We start from the raw sequence: 16,415 nt of genomic DNA, 5'->3' as shown, positions 1-16,415 counted from the left end.
GATCAATCAAAAGCCAACCAAAAGCACTATGGTTGACTCCGGTGCCACCCACAATTTCATTACAGAAGTAGAAGCTAAACGTCTAAATCTCCGCTGGGAGAAAGATGCTGGAAGAATGAAAGCCGTGAATTCTGCTGCCCTACCTATCATCGGACTAGTGAAACGAACGATGATAAGATTAGGAGGATGGAGTGGTCTCGTAGACTTTGTAGTGGTAAAAATGGACGACTTTGATGTGGTACTGGGAATGGAGTTCCTACTTGAACACCAGGTAATCCCAATGCCTTTGGCCAAATGCTTGGTGATCACTGGACCTACACCCTCGGTTGTACAGACTGACCTACGTCAACCAGATGGATTGAAAATGATCTCGGCCATGCAGTTAAAGAAGGGTCTCTCTCGAGACGAACCAACATTTATGGCCATCCCACTCAAATCATCAGAGAACTCAGGGGAGACAGTCCCTAAGGAGATCATGCGCGTGCTAGAGAAATACCGTGATGTGATGCCCGATAGTTTGCCCAAGTCTTTGCCACCTCGGAGAATGATTGATCATGAGATCGAGTTAGTGCCTGGAGCAAAACCGCCTGCGAAGAATGCTTATCGTATGGCGCCTCCGGAGTTAGCTGAACTTCGGAAACAGTTAGATGAACTACTGAATGCAGGGTTTATCAGGCCTGCAAAAGCTCCGTATGGGGCCCCAGTTCTTTTCCAAAGGAAGAAAGATGGGAGTTTACGACTGTGCATTGATTATCGCGCCCTAAATAAGCTCACAGTCCGTAACAAATATCCACTTCCCATAATTACTGACTTGTTCGACCGCTTACATGGGGCAAAGTATTTTTCAAAGTTAGACTTGCGGTCGGGATACTACCAAGTGAGAATTGCAGAGGGAGATGAACCGAAGACAACCTGTGTCACCCGATATGGTGCGTTCGAATTCCTCGTAATGCCATTTGGTCTCACCAATGCCCCTGCCACCTTCTGCACGTTGATGAACCAAGTCTTCCACGAATATCTCGATAAATTCGTAGTAGTCTACCTGGATGATATAGTGGTCTATAGTACGACCATGGAGGAACATAGGGACCATCTACAAAAGGTTTTTCAGAAACTGAAGGAGAATCAACTGTACGTCAAAAGAGAAAAATGCTCTTTTGCACAAGAGCGGATAAACTTCTTGGGCCATGTGATAGAGTGTGGCCGAATTGGAATGGAAGAAGGGAAGATTGCTGCGATACGCGATTGGGCAATGCCGAAGTCAGTCTCAGAGTTACGCTCCTTCCTCGGGTTGGCAAATTACTATCGTCGATTTGTCGAGGGATTCTCGAAACGAGCAAGCCCGCTGACTGAGCTACTGAAAAAAGACGTTCACTGGAATTGGGATCCCGAGTGTCAAACCGCCTTCGACGGCCTAAAGCAAGCTTTGATGGAGGGGCCACTTCTAGGGATTGCGGATGTGACCAAACCATTTGAAGTCGAGACAGATGCGTCTGATTATGCGTTGGGGGGTGTGCTCCTACAGAATGGGCACCCGATCGCATACGAAAGTCGAAAATTGAATGCAGCAGAAAGGAGGTATACTGTGTCCGAAAAAGAAATGCTCGCAGTAGTACATTGTTTGAGGGCATGGAGACAATACCTACTAGGGTCGTCGTTTGTAGTGAAGACGGACAACAGTGCAACTTGCCACTTCTTTACCCAGCCAAAGTTGACTTCGAAACAAGCAAGATGGCAGGAATTTCTGGCCGAGTTCGACTTCGAATTTGAACACAAGAAGGGGTCGAGCAACCAGGCTGCGGATGCCCTAAGTCGAAAACAAGAACATGCAGCCATATGCCTGTTAGCTCACCTCCAGGGGAACGAGATTGGTGGGTCGGTCAGAGACACCCTGAGAGAGTTCCTACAGAAGGATCATGCCGCTCAGAATGTCATGAATCTAGCGAAAGCGGGCAAGACACGACAGTTTTGGGTCGAGGAAGACTTGTTAGTCACAAAGGGCAACCGACTATATGTTCCAAGAGCAGGGGGCTTAAGGAAGAAATTGTTGTACGAGTGTCACGACACTCTATGGGCTGGCCATCCCGGATGGCAGCGGACGTACGCTCTGTTGAAGAAGGGTTACTTTTGGCCGAATATGAGAGATGATGTCATGCAGTACACTAAGACGTGTCTCATTTGCCAACAAGATAAGGTAGAGAAAGTGAAGGTTGCTGGACTTCTTGACCCTCTACCGGTTCCAACAAGACCTTGGGAGAGCGTCTCTATGGACTTCATCACCCATCTCCCTAAGGTAGGCGACTTTGAAGCCATTTTAGTCATCATTGATCGTTTTTCAAAGTACGCCACCTTCATCCCCGCCACCAAGCAGTGTTCAGCAGAAACAACAGCTCAATTGTTCTTTAAGCACGTTGTTAAATTGTGGGGAGTTCCGACAAGTATAGTGAGCGACAGAGATGGTAGATTCATTGGCTCCTTCTGGACGGAGTTATTTTCCTTCTTGGGGACGAGTCTGAACATATCATCAAGCTACCATCCCCAAACTGACGGCCAGACTGAGCGATTCAACAGCATGCTCGAGGAATACTTGCGCCATTTTGTAAACGCAAGGCAAAAGAATTGGGTCCAGCTGTTGGACGTAGCACAATTCTGTTTCAACGCTCAGACAAGTTCATCTACAGGGAGAAGTCCATTTGAGATTGTTTCTGGGAGGCAACCAGTACTGCCACACCTTGTTGATCATCCTTTTGCAGGGAAGAACCCTCAAGCCCTCAATTTCACGAAGGAGTGGAGACAGACAAACGACATCGCCCGAGCGTACTTAGAAAAAGCATCGAAGCGGATGAAGAAGTGGGCAGATAAGAAGCGACGGCCCCTTGAGTTTCGAGCAGGAGACCAGGTACTCATCAAACTACGACCAGAGCAAGTCAGGTTTCGAGGACGCAAAGACCAACGTCTCGTCAGGAAGTACGAAGGGCCAGTTGAAGTGCTGAAAAAGGTAGGGAATACTTCTTACAGAGTAGCGTTGCCCACATGGATGAAGATCTACCCAGTAATTCATGTTAGCAACCTGAAGCCGTACCACCAAGACGCAGAAGACCTGCAGCGGAATGTCGTAACTCGCCCGATTATCGACCTTAGTCAGAAGGAAGACAAAGATGTTGAAGAAATTCTGGCCGAGCGAGTAAGGAGGGGCAGAAGACCCGCACGAAGGATCCACGAGTATCTGGTAAAGTGGAAGAACCTTCCTGTGGAGGAGACCAGCTGGGAACGTGTCGAAGATCTTGAAGCGTGGAAGCAGAAGATAGAAGATTTCAAGCTTCGCCAGTTGACGGGGACGTCAACCATTTAGGTGGGGGAGAATGTCAAGGGCATAATTGTCCATGGTATTATTTACCGATGGTCGTATGCCCGAATACCCCCAAATCACTTTATCTTTATGTCTTGAAAGTAGTTTAGGTTAATTCTTTCGTTTAGGTGTCGCCGAGTCATAGTGTGACATTTCGGCTTTTTCATATGCAAGCCTGCCAAGGCCAAAATTCTCAATATGTACTATAGGGGGTACATGACTAAGTCCGACCCCCGCCCAAGCCTTGTCGCACTCTTTGCATGTTGAGTTATTTTCCTTGCAATTGACAGTCTTCAATGCTTTCTTTATGACGTTTTCAACTATTTACTTTCTCTCTCCCGTTTTATAAAAACATTTTTCCAAGAACGGGGAGGGAGGCTACGTCATACCGCGAGTTTGACCGCGGATTCCGATTTTCGAACGGCTGACTTGCTGATTGAGCTAAGCAAGTGCCACACAATCGTGTCGAGAAGTTACGATTGTGACACTGGTCATGGTTCAAGTCCCCCTCTTTTTAGAGTTTTTATAAATCTACATGTTACTTTGTTTTCGTGTGTAGAAGTTGAGATTGCACTTAATTTTTTTTCAATTAAAATTAACCTCAAAACTTACCTAACACAATGGTCCCAAAATGTAAAAAAGATGAAGCTTTAATCTATTTCAAATGTGTTCAAGGAAAGTGGCATCGGCTGATCAGTATGACCTTACATGTTATGTTGTTTAGAGTAAAAAGGAAAAAGGAAAACCAACTATGAAGAAGAACAAAAGGCCACAGAAACTAACAAATTTCTTACATTTGAAACAATTTGGAGCTTTGATACTGATTTGGAGAACCAAAACAACGACTAGTAGTAGTGAAGTGGATCGTGTGGAGTAGTAGCATTCATGAATTCCTCATCAGCCTCAAGAACACTCATAAACTCTGGTCGAAGACACAGCTCCAGATCTATGCTTCCTCCTCCTTCAGATCCTGGGTAACAAGATACTTTCCCGTCAAATTTATGCGCATACCCACTTCGAAGAGCCAAAGCCTTACCCATCCCAAACACATTCCCATACTTATTGAATCTAGGAGAGCTTCCCATCATCACACTCAATGGATCAAATAATTGCTCAATATGGTACACAAACGGAGATTCCACCCACTTGTTCACATGATCTCGCACCTTCTCGTCGTTGTGGTTCACAACAGCCTCGTGCAATTTCCACGCCGCCCACCCGAGATTGTTTTCCAGCAGTTCCTTTACAACGGCAACTCCTCTTATGGCTTGAATTGAATTCCCGAAGTAATTTTCGGGTAGTGGCGGATTTAGCCTTAATCTATTGTTGACTGCCAATCTGCAGCTGGTGGTTTGATCCGGTGATAGACCCCGAGCTCGTGTTATGCTTCTCCAAACGAGTGCAGATAAGGATTGGAAGGAGGAAATTTTGTTGGTTTTGTACTCTGTATTTGCTCTGGCTTTTAGAACGGCCAAAGATGCAGAGGTAAAATGAAACATTCTTTCCCTCAATTGGGGTGCTTCGAATTTGGTAATAAATTGATCGGGATTTGTGAATGGGAGTTTCAGAATTGGACCGTGGCCATCGGGGAACCAACGCTGGAGGATCGGTGGGCGTGAAATTGAATAATTTTCGTCCTCTGCTTGAAATATCTCAGACCACATGTTCAAGAAATGCCAATAAGAAGATCCGTCGACGAGGCTGTGGTTAATGGAACACCCAATGAAGACACCGTCCAGTAATTCAGTGACCTGAATGGACAGTAACGAGGTGGAATGACCGTCGTGGTTGGCAGCTCTGTCGTGGTCAAAAAAATATTGGACAATTACCGGCACGTCAGTGGGTGAAAGGATATCCGAAATGGTCATGTTGAGACGAGCGTGGATGAATTTGGCTCCGGGGCTGTTGTTGCAGTCAACATAAACGAGACAAGAACCTTCGTCTTGGTATGATATTGTTGCGAGTCGTCCAGCAAGTGGGTAGAAATGAACGAGGGCGATTGAGAGCGAGTGTTTGAGCTTTTTCAATAGATCTTCAATGAATTGACCCTCATCGTTGAGGGCGGCGGGGGGTTTGGAATAGAGAAGACCCTTTTGGATGTATTGAACGGAGAGCATGAGAAGATCCCATGGACTTAGGTAATATGGTTGCTTTGATTCTTCAGGAAAGGTGTGAGGTTTAATAAAACACTGTGAGATGAAGTGAACATTCTGAGGAGTGGGATTCATATCCATGGAGTTGTGGATAAGGGACTTTGTTCACTTATTGATTGCTGGAGGGGATCATTTGATTAAATAGAAGAATGGTTGGTAAGGTGGGGCAAAAAGTTTGATCTTTGGTTTACTTGAACATATACTTCAACAACTACCAATTTGAATACGTTTCGTGGGAAACAAACAAAGGTTTAAATAATCAAAGATTTAACAACTATAGCTACCAACCCCAAATGTTTTGAACATGGAAACTTCCTGGATATGGAATAGGTTGACCCTCTAGCTAGTGTTGTGCAAGACGAGATTGTTTTATCGAAGATAAGTGTTTGTATTTGCGATGTTTTAGTTGTAAAATAAAATTATTTAAATATGAAAAATAGAGAGAAAAACAAAACAAAAAAAAAAAAAGATAAAAGTTATTTGACCAATTAGGTTTAAAATTCAGTAGGATTTGAAGGTTCATGGATATGGGAAGATTTTGACAAAGTATGTAGTAAGGGGTGATGTAAATGAAGTGTTTTTTTTTCTTTAAGACGAGATGTCATGTTGCAAAGTATTGTAATTGAATATGGATGAGGTAGATTGCATCCCCAAATAAGACTAAATTTACATTTAATTATACATATATGTGTATTATATGTATTTGGGGCAGTTGCAAATTACAATTAAAAAATAATAATAATGATCAGGTACAACCTTGGTTGAATAGAAACTGTGAATATATATATATATATATAAACCACCTTTCTTCTTTATATTTTCCTTATTTTTTCTCCTCTATCTTTTTCGATACTCTTACTCTCCATGTTAACTATTCGACAATTGTTTAAGAATAGAAAAAATGAACAAAATCATTAGGGGACCTAAGAACTTAAATATAATGTTCTAACAAGCTTGTACTTTAATAATGGATTTTGTACTGTTATTAGCTTTTGGTATTCAGTTGTTTGTTGTTGTTGTTGTTTTTGTTTCAAGAGGAAATTTTAGTTCAGAAATTATATTAGATTTTTTTTAATATTGTTGTTTATATTTTTGTTGCTAAAAAATTTTGTATAAGAATGAACAAATAGAAAGAAATATAAAAACATTTATATAACTTGTTTTATAATCATTTTTCTTCGACCTCTAGGGAACTATAAAGCAAATAGATCACTATACTGATAACTGAAGTTCAAAAGAGGTCGTAGTTCAATTGTTAGCGATTAAGAGGTCAAAAGTTTGAATTTTTTCATATTTGTTATACTAAAACATGATAAGATTATTTTTAAATTATTTTTAAAAATTTAGAGTTATGGTAGCGATAAGGTATTAACAATTTTTGTTCATTTAGTAACAGTAAGGGTATTTGTGATTTTTTTTTTAAATTAAGATGATTTTTATACTTTTGTATTTTTCTTTTGAAAAACTATTTAAGAATTTTCATTCAAATCTAAAGTAAGAGTATTCTTTTAATTAGTTAGAAAAGTTTGAAGGTATTTTTGAAATCTTAAAAATTTTAAAGATATTTTTTTTAGTCAAGGCATAAAGTTCAAGCATTTTTCATTATTTAGCCTAAAACTTTTTCCATCTTCTTTTAAATTAAAATAGGAAAAAAGAAGAAGAAAAAGTTGACCGAAATTGAGAAAAACATAAATCAGAACAAAACATGAAAAGAAGAAAGTCAAAAGTTGATTAAAAATAAAATACAATGAGTTTGTTGAGAAGGTTGGTGAAAAAAAATGAAAGAGGTTGGTGCAAATTAAAATTGAAGAAGGCTAAGAGGTATAAAAGTATTTTCATTCCCTACTAGCAAACATCTTTTTAAAGGTATAGTTTTTTTGGCTTAATTTGGTCCTAAAGAATTCATTTGGATCGATGTATTTAACTTTGGTTCAGTTCGGTCATTATATTATCAAAAGATATATTTATTTTAATTTTCCTACTTTGAAGTATGGAGATCAAAATGAATACTTAAAAAATGAATAACAAAGAATTAACTAAAATTCAAACTATATAAACTAAAGTATATCTAAACATTTTTTTTTGTAATTATCGAAAACTTGGAGATTGAACCCCTTAGTTAGGCCCATCGTGCATTCACAAGGCACAAAATATCAAGTCAAACAGAGAATCGTAAATAAATAAATAGATAAACAATAAAAGAACATCATATAATAACAACGGTATTAAATTTGCATCGATATGCGATATTTTCGTCACATTTTTTAAATTCGAAATTGTTACAAGTGATGAATCGATATTTTCATTATATCATAGAAAATGTTCTTAACATAAAAAGATGAACTTTATACTATAAATAGTAGACATGTTAATGTTTATAGTAGACATGTTTATGTTTATTTATCTTAGATAATAAAATGTGTATTTTCTTAATTTTTTTCTTAGAATTTTTCTAAAAATATTCATTGAAATCAATATTCAAAATTTTCATTGAATTAAGACTTCTAGGTTTGCATTGACATTGATATGACAATAAGATGTAATATAGTTGAAATTAAAAATTTGTGAGCAGATAGAAGATTTATGTTTCAAATTGTGTAGTTTAAGAATAATATAGGGGGGAGGATGTGTCAAAGCAAAGGTGTTTCCTTTCCCTATTTTGATGCTGAGATATATTAGTATTTCACTATATGTTGTTTGAGTTTGTTGGTTTATTTTGAATAGATCAGAAACACAACTACACAATAATAAGTGATTGGACAGTTAAGATTATATTAAAACTAATCCGAATGTAATAGAGAATATTAATTAGTTAGATTATCCTTCATATATAACTTTATGAATCAAGGAACGAGCTACAACAATTCATGCCGTAGAAGATGTTATGAAGTGGTAGTAGCATCCATGAATTCGCCATCAGTCTCAAGAGCAGCCATGAAATGAAGAGGAAGGCAAATCTCCAATTCTATACTTCCTCCTCCTTCATATCCTGGATAACACGTTACAATCCCATCAAACTTATGAGCATACCCACTTCTAATACCCACAGCCTTCCCCATTCCAAACACATTCCCGTACTTGTTGAATCTCGGCGAGCTTCCGATCATCACACTCAACGGATCAAACATTCCGGCTATTCTGTATATGGACGGACTTTCCACCCATTTCTTCACAAAATCTCTCACTATACTGTCTTTGTGGTTCACCACCGCCTCGTGCAGTTTCCACGCTGCCCATCCAAGATTGTTTCCCAGCAGTTCCTTCACCGTCGCTACTCCTTTTATTGTGTGAATCGAATTCCCGAAGTAATTTTCCGATAAGGGTGGATCTAATCTTGATCTGTTGTTTATTGCCATTATGCAACCGATGGTTTGATCCGGTGGCAGCCCACGGACTCGTGTTATGGATCTCCATACTAAGGCAGATAAGGATTGGAAGGAGGAGATTTTGTTGGTTTTGTACTCTGTGTTTGCCCTTTTTTTCAATACAGCCACTGATTCTGATGAGAAGTGGAAGTGCTTTTTGCTGAGTTGGGGCGCTTCGAATCTGTTAATAAATTGATCTGGGTGTGTGAATGGAAGCTTTAGAATTGGGCCATGGCCTTCTGGGAACCACCGTTGGAGGATCGGAGGGCGTGAAATCGAAACATTATCATCCTCTGCTTCGAATATTTCAGACCACATATTGAAGAAATGCCAATAAGAAGTTCCGTCTACGATGCTGTGGTTAATGGAACACCCAATGAAGACACCGTCATGTAATTCAGTGACCTGAATGGACAGCAACGGCCTGGAATGACCGTCGTGGTTGACTGCTCTGTCATGGTCAAAGAACGATTCGACAATCAATGGCACATCGCCGGGCGAAAGAACATCAGAAATCGTCATGTCGACACGCGCGTGGATGAATTTTGCTCCCAGGCTGTCGTTGCAGTCCACATAAACAAGGCAAGAACCTTCGTCTTCGTATGGGATTGTTACAAGTCGTCCGGCAAGTGGGTAGAAATGAACGAGGGCAATTGAGAGTGAGTGTTTGAGCTTTCGCAAGAGATCGTCGATGAAGCCGCTACAGTCGTCATCGAGGGTGGGGAGAGGTTTGGCGTAAAGAAGACCCTTTTGAATGTAATGCATAGAGAGCATGGCAAGATCCCATGGACTAAGGTAATATGGGTGTTTTGATTGTTCAGGAGTGGAGTGAGGTTTGATGAAGCATTCTGAGATGTAGTCAATATTTTGGAGATTTGGATTCATGGTATGAATTCTAATTTATCTTTCCAATTGGTGGATGAAATGAATTGGAGGAGCTTGGTTTAAATAAACAAAAGAAATATATAATCTGGTAATTTGGTTGTATGATCAATTTTGAACAGTTCTCAAACTGGGATGGGGTTTCTTGTGAAACAAAAACAAGTCCAAGAGAAATCAAGATTGAACCGCCTCTTCTACCAACCACTTCTTTTTATTTTTTAAGGATTTGAAGCTTCGTGGATAATGGGAAGAGTTTGAATATTCAAAGCATATAGTAAGGGATGATGTAAACGATTGGAAAATTTTCAATAAAGATAGGTGTCTTTTACAAAAATCATATACTAGCATGCATATTGACGAGTGTTACATAAACTAGTAATGAAATAGTGGTTGATTGTTATTTCACCGATTCCTCGATTTTTATATAATTTTTTTTACAAACTCTATAAGCTTGTAATGTTGTTGCCGATTGTATGGATAAAATTAAGTGCTAGAGAAAATAGTTTAATTGGTGTCTTGAGCTCAATCTTCCTTGTTTCATCTTTGAGAAGGTTGAAAAGGATACACATGCAAAGATGCTCCTCCTAAAAGAAGAACTACCCTTGATCATGTGAGAGCAAACTCTTGTCAAAATACTCATAAATTTCTCTCATACATCTCATATGTCTCCTTTAGTAATTTCTAGTTTTTTTAGTAAGTTTAATATTTGTTTAGTCGTTAATGTAGTTGAATTAGTATTTTTAGAATTATTCTTGAATATCATTATATTATTATTGAATTGTTAATCTGTTCATAGATCATTATTGAATGACAAGTGAGGTGGAGAAGAGATGGAATTGATGAACTCCAAATCCGACTCTAGATTGGCCATATTTTGTGGAAGCAAACATATTTCTAAATCTATACTTCCTCCTCCTTCATAGCCTGGATAAGCAGAAACCTTGCCATCAAATTTGTTGGCATATCCACTCCGCAACGCCACTGCTTTCCCCATTCCAAACTCATTCCCATATTTATTGAACCTCGGCGAGCTCCCCATCAAGACGCTATATGCGTCAAAAAATCGACCCAACTGAAAAGTAAATGGAGATTCTATCCACTTATCAAGCGCCTTTCTTAACTTTTCGTTTGTGTTTTGAACCACAACTTCGTGCAACTTCCAGGCTGCCCAACCCAACCCTCGCTCAACCAACTCCCCTGCTTTTGCTTCTGCTTTTACAGATGTTACAACGTTCCCAAAGTAGTTTTCAGACAACTTTGGGTCTAATTTCCCTCTGTTGTTCGCCGCCATACTGCAACTACTTATTTGATTCTCAGGCACGCGACGGGCTCGTGTTATGGTTCGCCATACAAGTGCAGACAACGACTGGAAGGAGGAGATTTCTTTTGCTTTGCACTCTGCATTAGCTTTTGCTTTCAGTTTTGCAATGGATTCTGCCGAGAAGTGGAATATTCTTTCCCTGAGTTCCGGTGCTTCGAATCGGCTGATAAATTGATCTGGGTGAGTGAAGGGTAGATTGATAATTGGACCAATCCCATCAGGAAACCATCGCTTAAGAATGGGCGGCCGGGAAATTGAAATAATCTCATCCCCATCTGATGACGTTGCTTGAAAAATTTCCGACCACATATTGAAGAAATTCCAGTAGGAGGTTCCGTCGCCGATGGCATGGTTGAAGGAACAGGCGATGAATACTCCATCCAATAGTTCTGTTACCTGAATGGAAAGTAAAGGCATGGTATGACCGTCGTAATTAACAGCTTTGTGAAGGTCAAAGAAAGATTGGACCAGTAAAGGCACATCGACCGGGGATAAAACATCGGAAATTGTGATGTCAAGGGCTGCGTGGATGAACTTGGCTCCAGGACTGTTAACGCAGTCAACATAAATAGAGACCGAAGATTGTTGGTCGTTTTTAATGGTGGAAAGGCGGCCGGAGAGTGGGTAGAAATGAAAGAGAGCAATGGAGAGGGAATTTTGAAGGCGGTGAAGAAGATGAAGCATGAAAGGGTTTGGATAGTGATTGAGATGGGAAGGTTTACGGAAGAGGAGGCCTTTCTGGATGTAGTGGGCGGAGAGCATGGCGAGATCCCCAGGGATCAAATGATAGGGGAGATTTGATTGTTGGGGAAGGCATATGGGTTTGACAAAGCATTCTGAGATGCGTCGGATTGAAGGATGAGGGGAATCCATGAAGGTGGGAGTGAGAGATGTGTATTCACTATTCAGATTGGTTGCTCCTTCTTGGGTATTGTTTGTGACTTTGATATCTCTTATTTAGAGAAGAGGAGGTAGTGGGAAGGGGGATAGAAATTTCACAAAAATAAAAGTATTAGAGCAGAAAATTCTCTCCCAATTAAACCCATTTTTTTATATAAAAAAAAAAAAATTGTCTTTAAATTGACTAAGACTTCTTTTTTCCCAAAATTAAGGAAGGGTTGAATCCTATTTTGGATGTTTTATTTTGATTCTTAGACTTTCCAAAAAGTTCTCAAACTTTTTTTAAAAACTTAGTTTGGTCCTTGCTGTTAATGTTTGTTAATTTTCTAGCCGAATTAAAACACATTCATATTTGGATGATTATTTGTTATGATTGACAAAAAAGACTGAGAAATCTAGTTAATTTATTAGGTAAAATTTTCATACCAAGCCAACATAGAAACATAATCAACACATATATCAAATAAACCTGAAAACTAATTTTGTTCTTTTTTCCTCCAAAAGTCCAATCTCTCACACTCTCTGGGCTCTCCTACCATTTATACTAGTTTTATTTTTTCTTTTCAAATTAATCTTGCAAAGCAAATCAAAAGAACATCGAGTAGAATAATAATAATAATAATAAAATCGAACATATTGTGTAAACATCCCTGACAAGCAAAATCTTAAAGCTACCAAACGTGACTTTTTGAATTCTCTAATAAAAAATCAATTTACCATTTGATTTCTAATTAAAAATTAAAACGTTTAGTTTTTAAGAGTGATAATCTTATTTGACAATTTAGTCATCTCCATATAGAAGCTACCTCAACAACCAATTAAAATAGAAGATTTTAAAAGTTTAAGAATTAAAATAGAACATATTGTGTTACGCTGTTTTGCAAATTCATTCATTTCCACTGAAGAATACTATACGAAAAAATTTACTCAAAAGTAATTTACAAATTTAACATACTCAATAAATCAAACACTCACCATGCTGCATCTCTCAAGAATTAGATAAAAAGAGAGAGAAAAAAAGAGAGACATGGGAGAGAGAATTATGGTGTTTTTTCTTGCTTGAGATTACTTTTTAAAAAGTCAGCTAGCCGTTAGCCACCGACATAAAATCATTTTAAAAATTATATTTAAAATAATTAAGTATATAGCAACATTTTTTTAAAAAAATTGCAAATATAGTAAAATCCGTTAAAATCTATTAACGATAGGAGTCTATTACTGATAAACCATGCAGCAAATGTCGGTCTATCACTGATAAACCATAAAAGTCTATCGATAAAAGTCTATCACTGAAGACTTTGCTATATTTGCAATTTTTTTTTAAATATTACTACATACTTAATAGTTATTTTAAAATTGTTACCTATTATAATTACCCTTTATACTTAGCATTTTCTAAAACCACTTTTATTTTAAAAATAATAATAAAAAAAACAAACGGTCACCATATATCATTTGCAATCTATCACTTGTAGACTATACAAGTCTATCATTAATGCTATATTTGTAACTTTTTCTTTAATATGACATTGTCACTTGATTATTGTCCCTAAAATTTATAACTATAACAATTACCGTAAATATTTTAAAATCATTTTCTTTCGAAACGTAATAAGAAGAAAAAGCCCACCATTTTTTACTCGGGCCTACGTTCAAATTGAGTCGAACTTGATTAATTGGTCACTAGGTCATCATCTCGATCATTGACTCGAGCTATAACTTCTTCATTCAAGCACTAGTTTAAGTTATTCAAAGACAATGGACAATATATACTAGAGATTAGTTTCCCATTCTTAAAATGTAGAGTGAGAAGAATACTCAAAACTACACATACTAACACTCAACAAATATTAGATAACAGAATCAATTGAAAGTGGAAATAATACTAACACATATCTATCAAATAAGAACTTATTAGGTTTTTTTTAGAGCTTAATTAGTTTAATTACTAACTTTGGTATTTCCTTGCAATTAAGGCGATAAATAGCCCATTTGAGAGTTGTATTAGGAAGGGAGCTTTTGATCAACTTTACAATATAGAACTTAGGGAGAATTTTCCTTTGTTGGCCATTAATTTGGTTTAGCTACCTTTCTTGCTACATTATCAATATCTCTTTAAGAAAGTGTTTCTTTTGGTTTTATCATTGTTGATCGGATCACAAATTCTCTTTTATTAGATTGTATATACATTTGGATTTTATGGACTAGAATATTATCGTAATAATAGGGATGTAGAAAGAAACGAGGAGAGGTAGAGAAATGTTGGAAAGTTGTCATTAGAGTTTATTGACTTAAATACTAAGATCTCTGAAGCTTTTGCATAATATAATAATCTAAACAAAGTAATAACATAAAATGTTATTATATTAATAATAATAATAAATATTCTAACAAAATACATTAAAAAAAGTGAACGATAATAAAATACTTTTTAGAAAAACAGAAGAGAAAAGGAATCACACTTCATCACTGCCCAACTTCAGGATATATGATCCTGTTATTGATTGGTTATTTGGTTTAAAGATCATGATTAAGTACATGACAAGTGAGGTGGAGAAGAAGATATAGCGTTCATGAACTCCAAATCAGACTCCAAATTTGCCATATTTTGTGGGAGCAAACATATTTCTAAATCTATACTTCCTCCCCCTTCACATCCAGGATAAACAATAACCTTTCCGTCGAATGTGTTGCCATATCCACTTCGAACTCCAACTGCTTTCCCCATTCCAAATTCTGACCCATACACATTGAATCTGGACCAGCCCCCCATCTTGATTATATTCGGATTCAAAATAGAACCCAATTGATAAGTATATGGACACTTGATCCACTCCTCAAGTGATTCTCTTATCTTTTCGTATGTGAGGTTCTTCACAGCTTCGTGCAATTTCCATGCACCCCAACCCAACCCAGCTCTTTCAACCAATTCTCCCACTTTTGCATCCGCTTTCACTGATGTAATCATGTTGCCTAAGTAATTTTCACGCAACGCTGGTTTTAGTCTTCGTCTGTAATTTGCTGACATCATGCAACAGGTGCTTTGATCCAGCGGTATGCGTCGAGCTCGCGTTATGGCTCGCCATACAAGTGCGGTCAACGTTTGAAAGGAGGAAATATCTTTGGTGTCGCACTCTTCGTTGGCTTTTGCCTTCAAATCTGCAATTGATTTTGCTGAGAAGTGGAAAAATCTCCTCCTTAACTCGGGTGCTTCGAATCGGCTAATAAATTGACTAGGATCTGTGAAGGGGAGATTGATAATTGGATCATACCCATCAGGAAACCACCGCTCTAGAATGGGTGGTTGTGAAATTGAAATAATTGCATGTCCATCTTCAGATGATGGAGCTTGAAAGATCTCAGACCACATGTTGAAGAAATTCCAAAAGGAAGTTCCATCGCCAAGACAATGGTTGAAAGAGCAGGCAATGAAGACAGCATCCAATAATTCAGTTACCTGAATGGATAGCAAAGGCAAGGTTTGGCCATCATAATTGACGACTTTGTTGAGGTCGAAGAGAGATTGGACGAGTGAAGGCACATGAAGCGGGGAGAGAATGTCAGAGGCTGTAATATTGTCAAGGGCGGCATGGATGAACTTGGCACCAGGGCTGTTAATACAGTCAACATAAATTATCCCATTGGTAGTGGTAGCAAGGCGGCCGGTAAGTGGGTAGAAATGAAAGAGAGTGGCAGAGAGTGAGCTTTTGAGGCGATGAAGAAGAGTAACCATAAAATGATCTCCATGGTTGAAGGCCTCAGGAGGTTTGTGAAAGAGAAGGCCTTTCTGATTGTAGTGGACGGAAAGCACGAGGAGATCAGAAGGGCCCAAATAGAAGGGTTGGTTTGATTGTGGGGGAAGATATTCATGTGTAATGAAGCAATGGGAGATTGGTCGAAGTTGAGGATGATTGGGTTCCATTGGAGAGTGAGAAGAACAAGAAGGATAGTAGCTTAATTTATAATACTACACCATTTCAAGGATGCCTGGTGTACAATAATTAGTGAGACAAATTTGATAGGAGGGCCATGGAGAGTTAATTAACGTTTTGAAGGTGCATAATTCAATAAGTGCAATTATATTGAAGTGTAGTAAAACCCAAAAGTTGATACCCAAACTTATAATTATGAGTTTATGTTAATGTTTGGTGGTGGGGACATGAAAATATTGTTTTCCATTCTGATTGGATGAAATATTTTCTTAAATTGTGCCAGACTTATCTTGATTTTTGTTCTTTGATCAATATTATTAATTAGTTAATTAAATAATTTTTTTGAGAGGTAGATATTTTTTGAGGGGCCTATGTAGCGGACTCAATATGCCTAACTATTTACGAAGCTATAAAGTTAGACATTTTTTAAATATTCCAGGTTTGTCCTTTCATCTTCCTATTTCTTTCATCATCTTACTTGTAGTCCAATTTCGACTTTCTTCTTTCCTTTTT

General features: G+C 38.2%; 4 protein-coding genes across 4 annotated transcripts; all 4 read right to left on the bottom strand.

The window, feature by feature from the left end:
• Positions 1 to 3,981: 3,981 nt before the first annotated feature.
• On the bottom strand, positions 3,982 to 5,721 carry LOC103493556 (uncharacterized acetyltransferase At3g50280-like). The gene has a single exon (XM_008454350.3). The coding sequence runs from the start codon at positions 5,581 to 5,583 to the stop codon at positions 4,195 to 4,197; it is 1,389 nt and encodes a 462-aa protein (XP_008452572.2). The 5' UTR covers positions 5,584 to 5,721; the 3' UTR covers positions 3,982 to 4,194.
• Positions 5,722 to 8,254: 2,533 nt separating this feature from the next.
• On the bottom strand, positions 8,255 to 10,063 carry LOC103493558 (uncharacterized acetyltransferase At3g50280-like). The gene has a single exon (XM_008454353.3). The coding sequence runs from the start codon at positions 9,750 to 9,752 to the stop codon at positions 8,385 to 8,387; it is 1,368 nt and encodes a 455-aa protein (XP_008452575.1). The 5' UTR covers positions 9,753 to 10,063; the 3' UTR covers positions 8,255 to 8,384.
• A 299-nt stretch (positions 10,064 to 10,362) lies between these two features.
• LOC103493557 (uncharacterized acetyltransferase At3g50280-like) lies at positions 10,363 to 12,027 on the bottom strand. Its single transcript, XM_008454352.3, has one exon. It carries the CDS (start codon positions 11,941 to 11,943, stop codon positions 10,540 to 10,542), a length of 1,404 nt encoding a protein of 467 aa, XP_008452574.2. The 5' UTR covers positions 11,944 to 12,027; the 3' UTR covers positions 10,363 to 10,539.
• A 2,289-nt stretch (positions 12,028 to 14,316) lies between these two features.
• On the bottom strand, positions 14,317 to 16,065 carry LOC103493559 (uncharacterized acetyltransferase At3g50280-like). The gene has a single exon (XM_008454354.3). The coding sequence runs from the start codon at positions 15,890 to 15,892 to the stop codon at positions 14,501 to 14,503; it is 1,392 nt and encodes a 463-aa protein (XP_008452576.2). The 5' UTR covers positions 15,893 to 16,065; the 3' UTR covers positions 14,317 to 14,500.
• Between the last annotated feature and the right edge of the window lie 350 nt (positions 16,066 to 16,415).

The sequence above is a fragment of the Cucumis melo genome, chromosome 7, assembly GCF_025177605.1.
Source record: "Cucumis melo cultivar AY chromosome 7, USDA_Cmelo_AY_1.0, whole genome shotgun sequence".
NCBI classification, from domain to species: Eukaryota; Viridiplantae; Streptophyta; class Magnoliopsida; order Cucurbitales; family Cucurbitaceae; genus Cucumis; species Cucumis melo.
The sequence above is the reverse complement of the archived record's forward strand: the minus strand, read 5'-3'. Positions and strand labels throughout refer to the sequence as shown.

What these genes read in the sequence shown, in the direction of transcription:
- LOC103493559 (XM_008454354.3), bottom strand. Translation starts at nt 15,892, where the DNA reads ATGGAACCCAATCATCCTCAACTTCGACCAATCTCCCATTGCTTCATT.
- LOC103493557 (XM_008454352.3), bottom strand. Translation starts at nt 11,943, where the DNA reads ATGGATTCCCCTCATCCTTCAATCCGACGCATCTCAGAATGCTTTGTC.
- LOC103493558 (XM_008454353.3), bottom strand. Translation starts at nt 9,752, where the DNA reads ATGAATCCAAATCTCCAAAATATTGACTACATCTCAGAATGCTTCATC.
- LOC103493556 (XM_008454350.3), bottom strand. Translation starts at nt 5,583, where the DNA reads ATGGATATGAATCCCACTCCTCAGAATGTTCACTTCATCTCACAGTGT.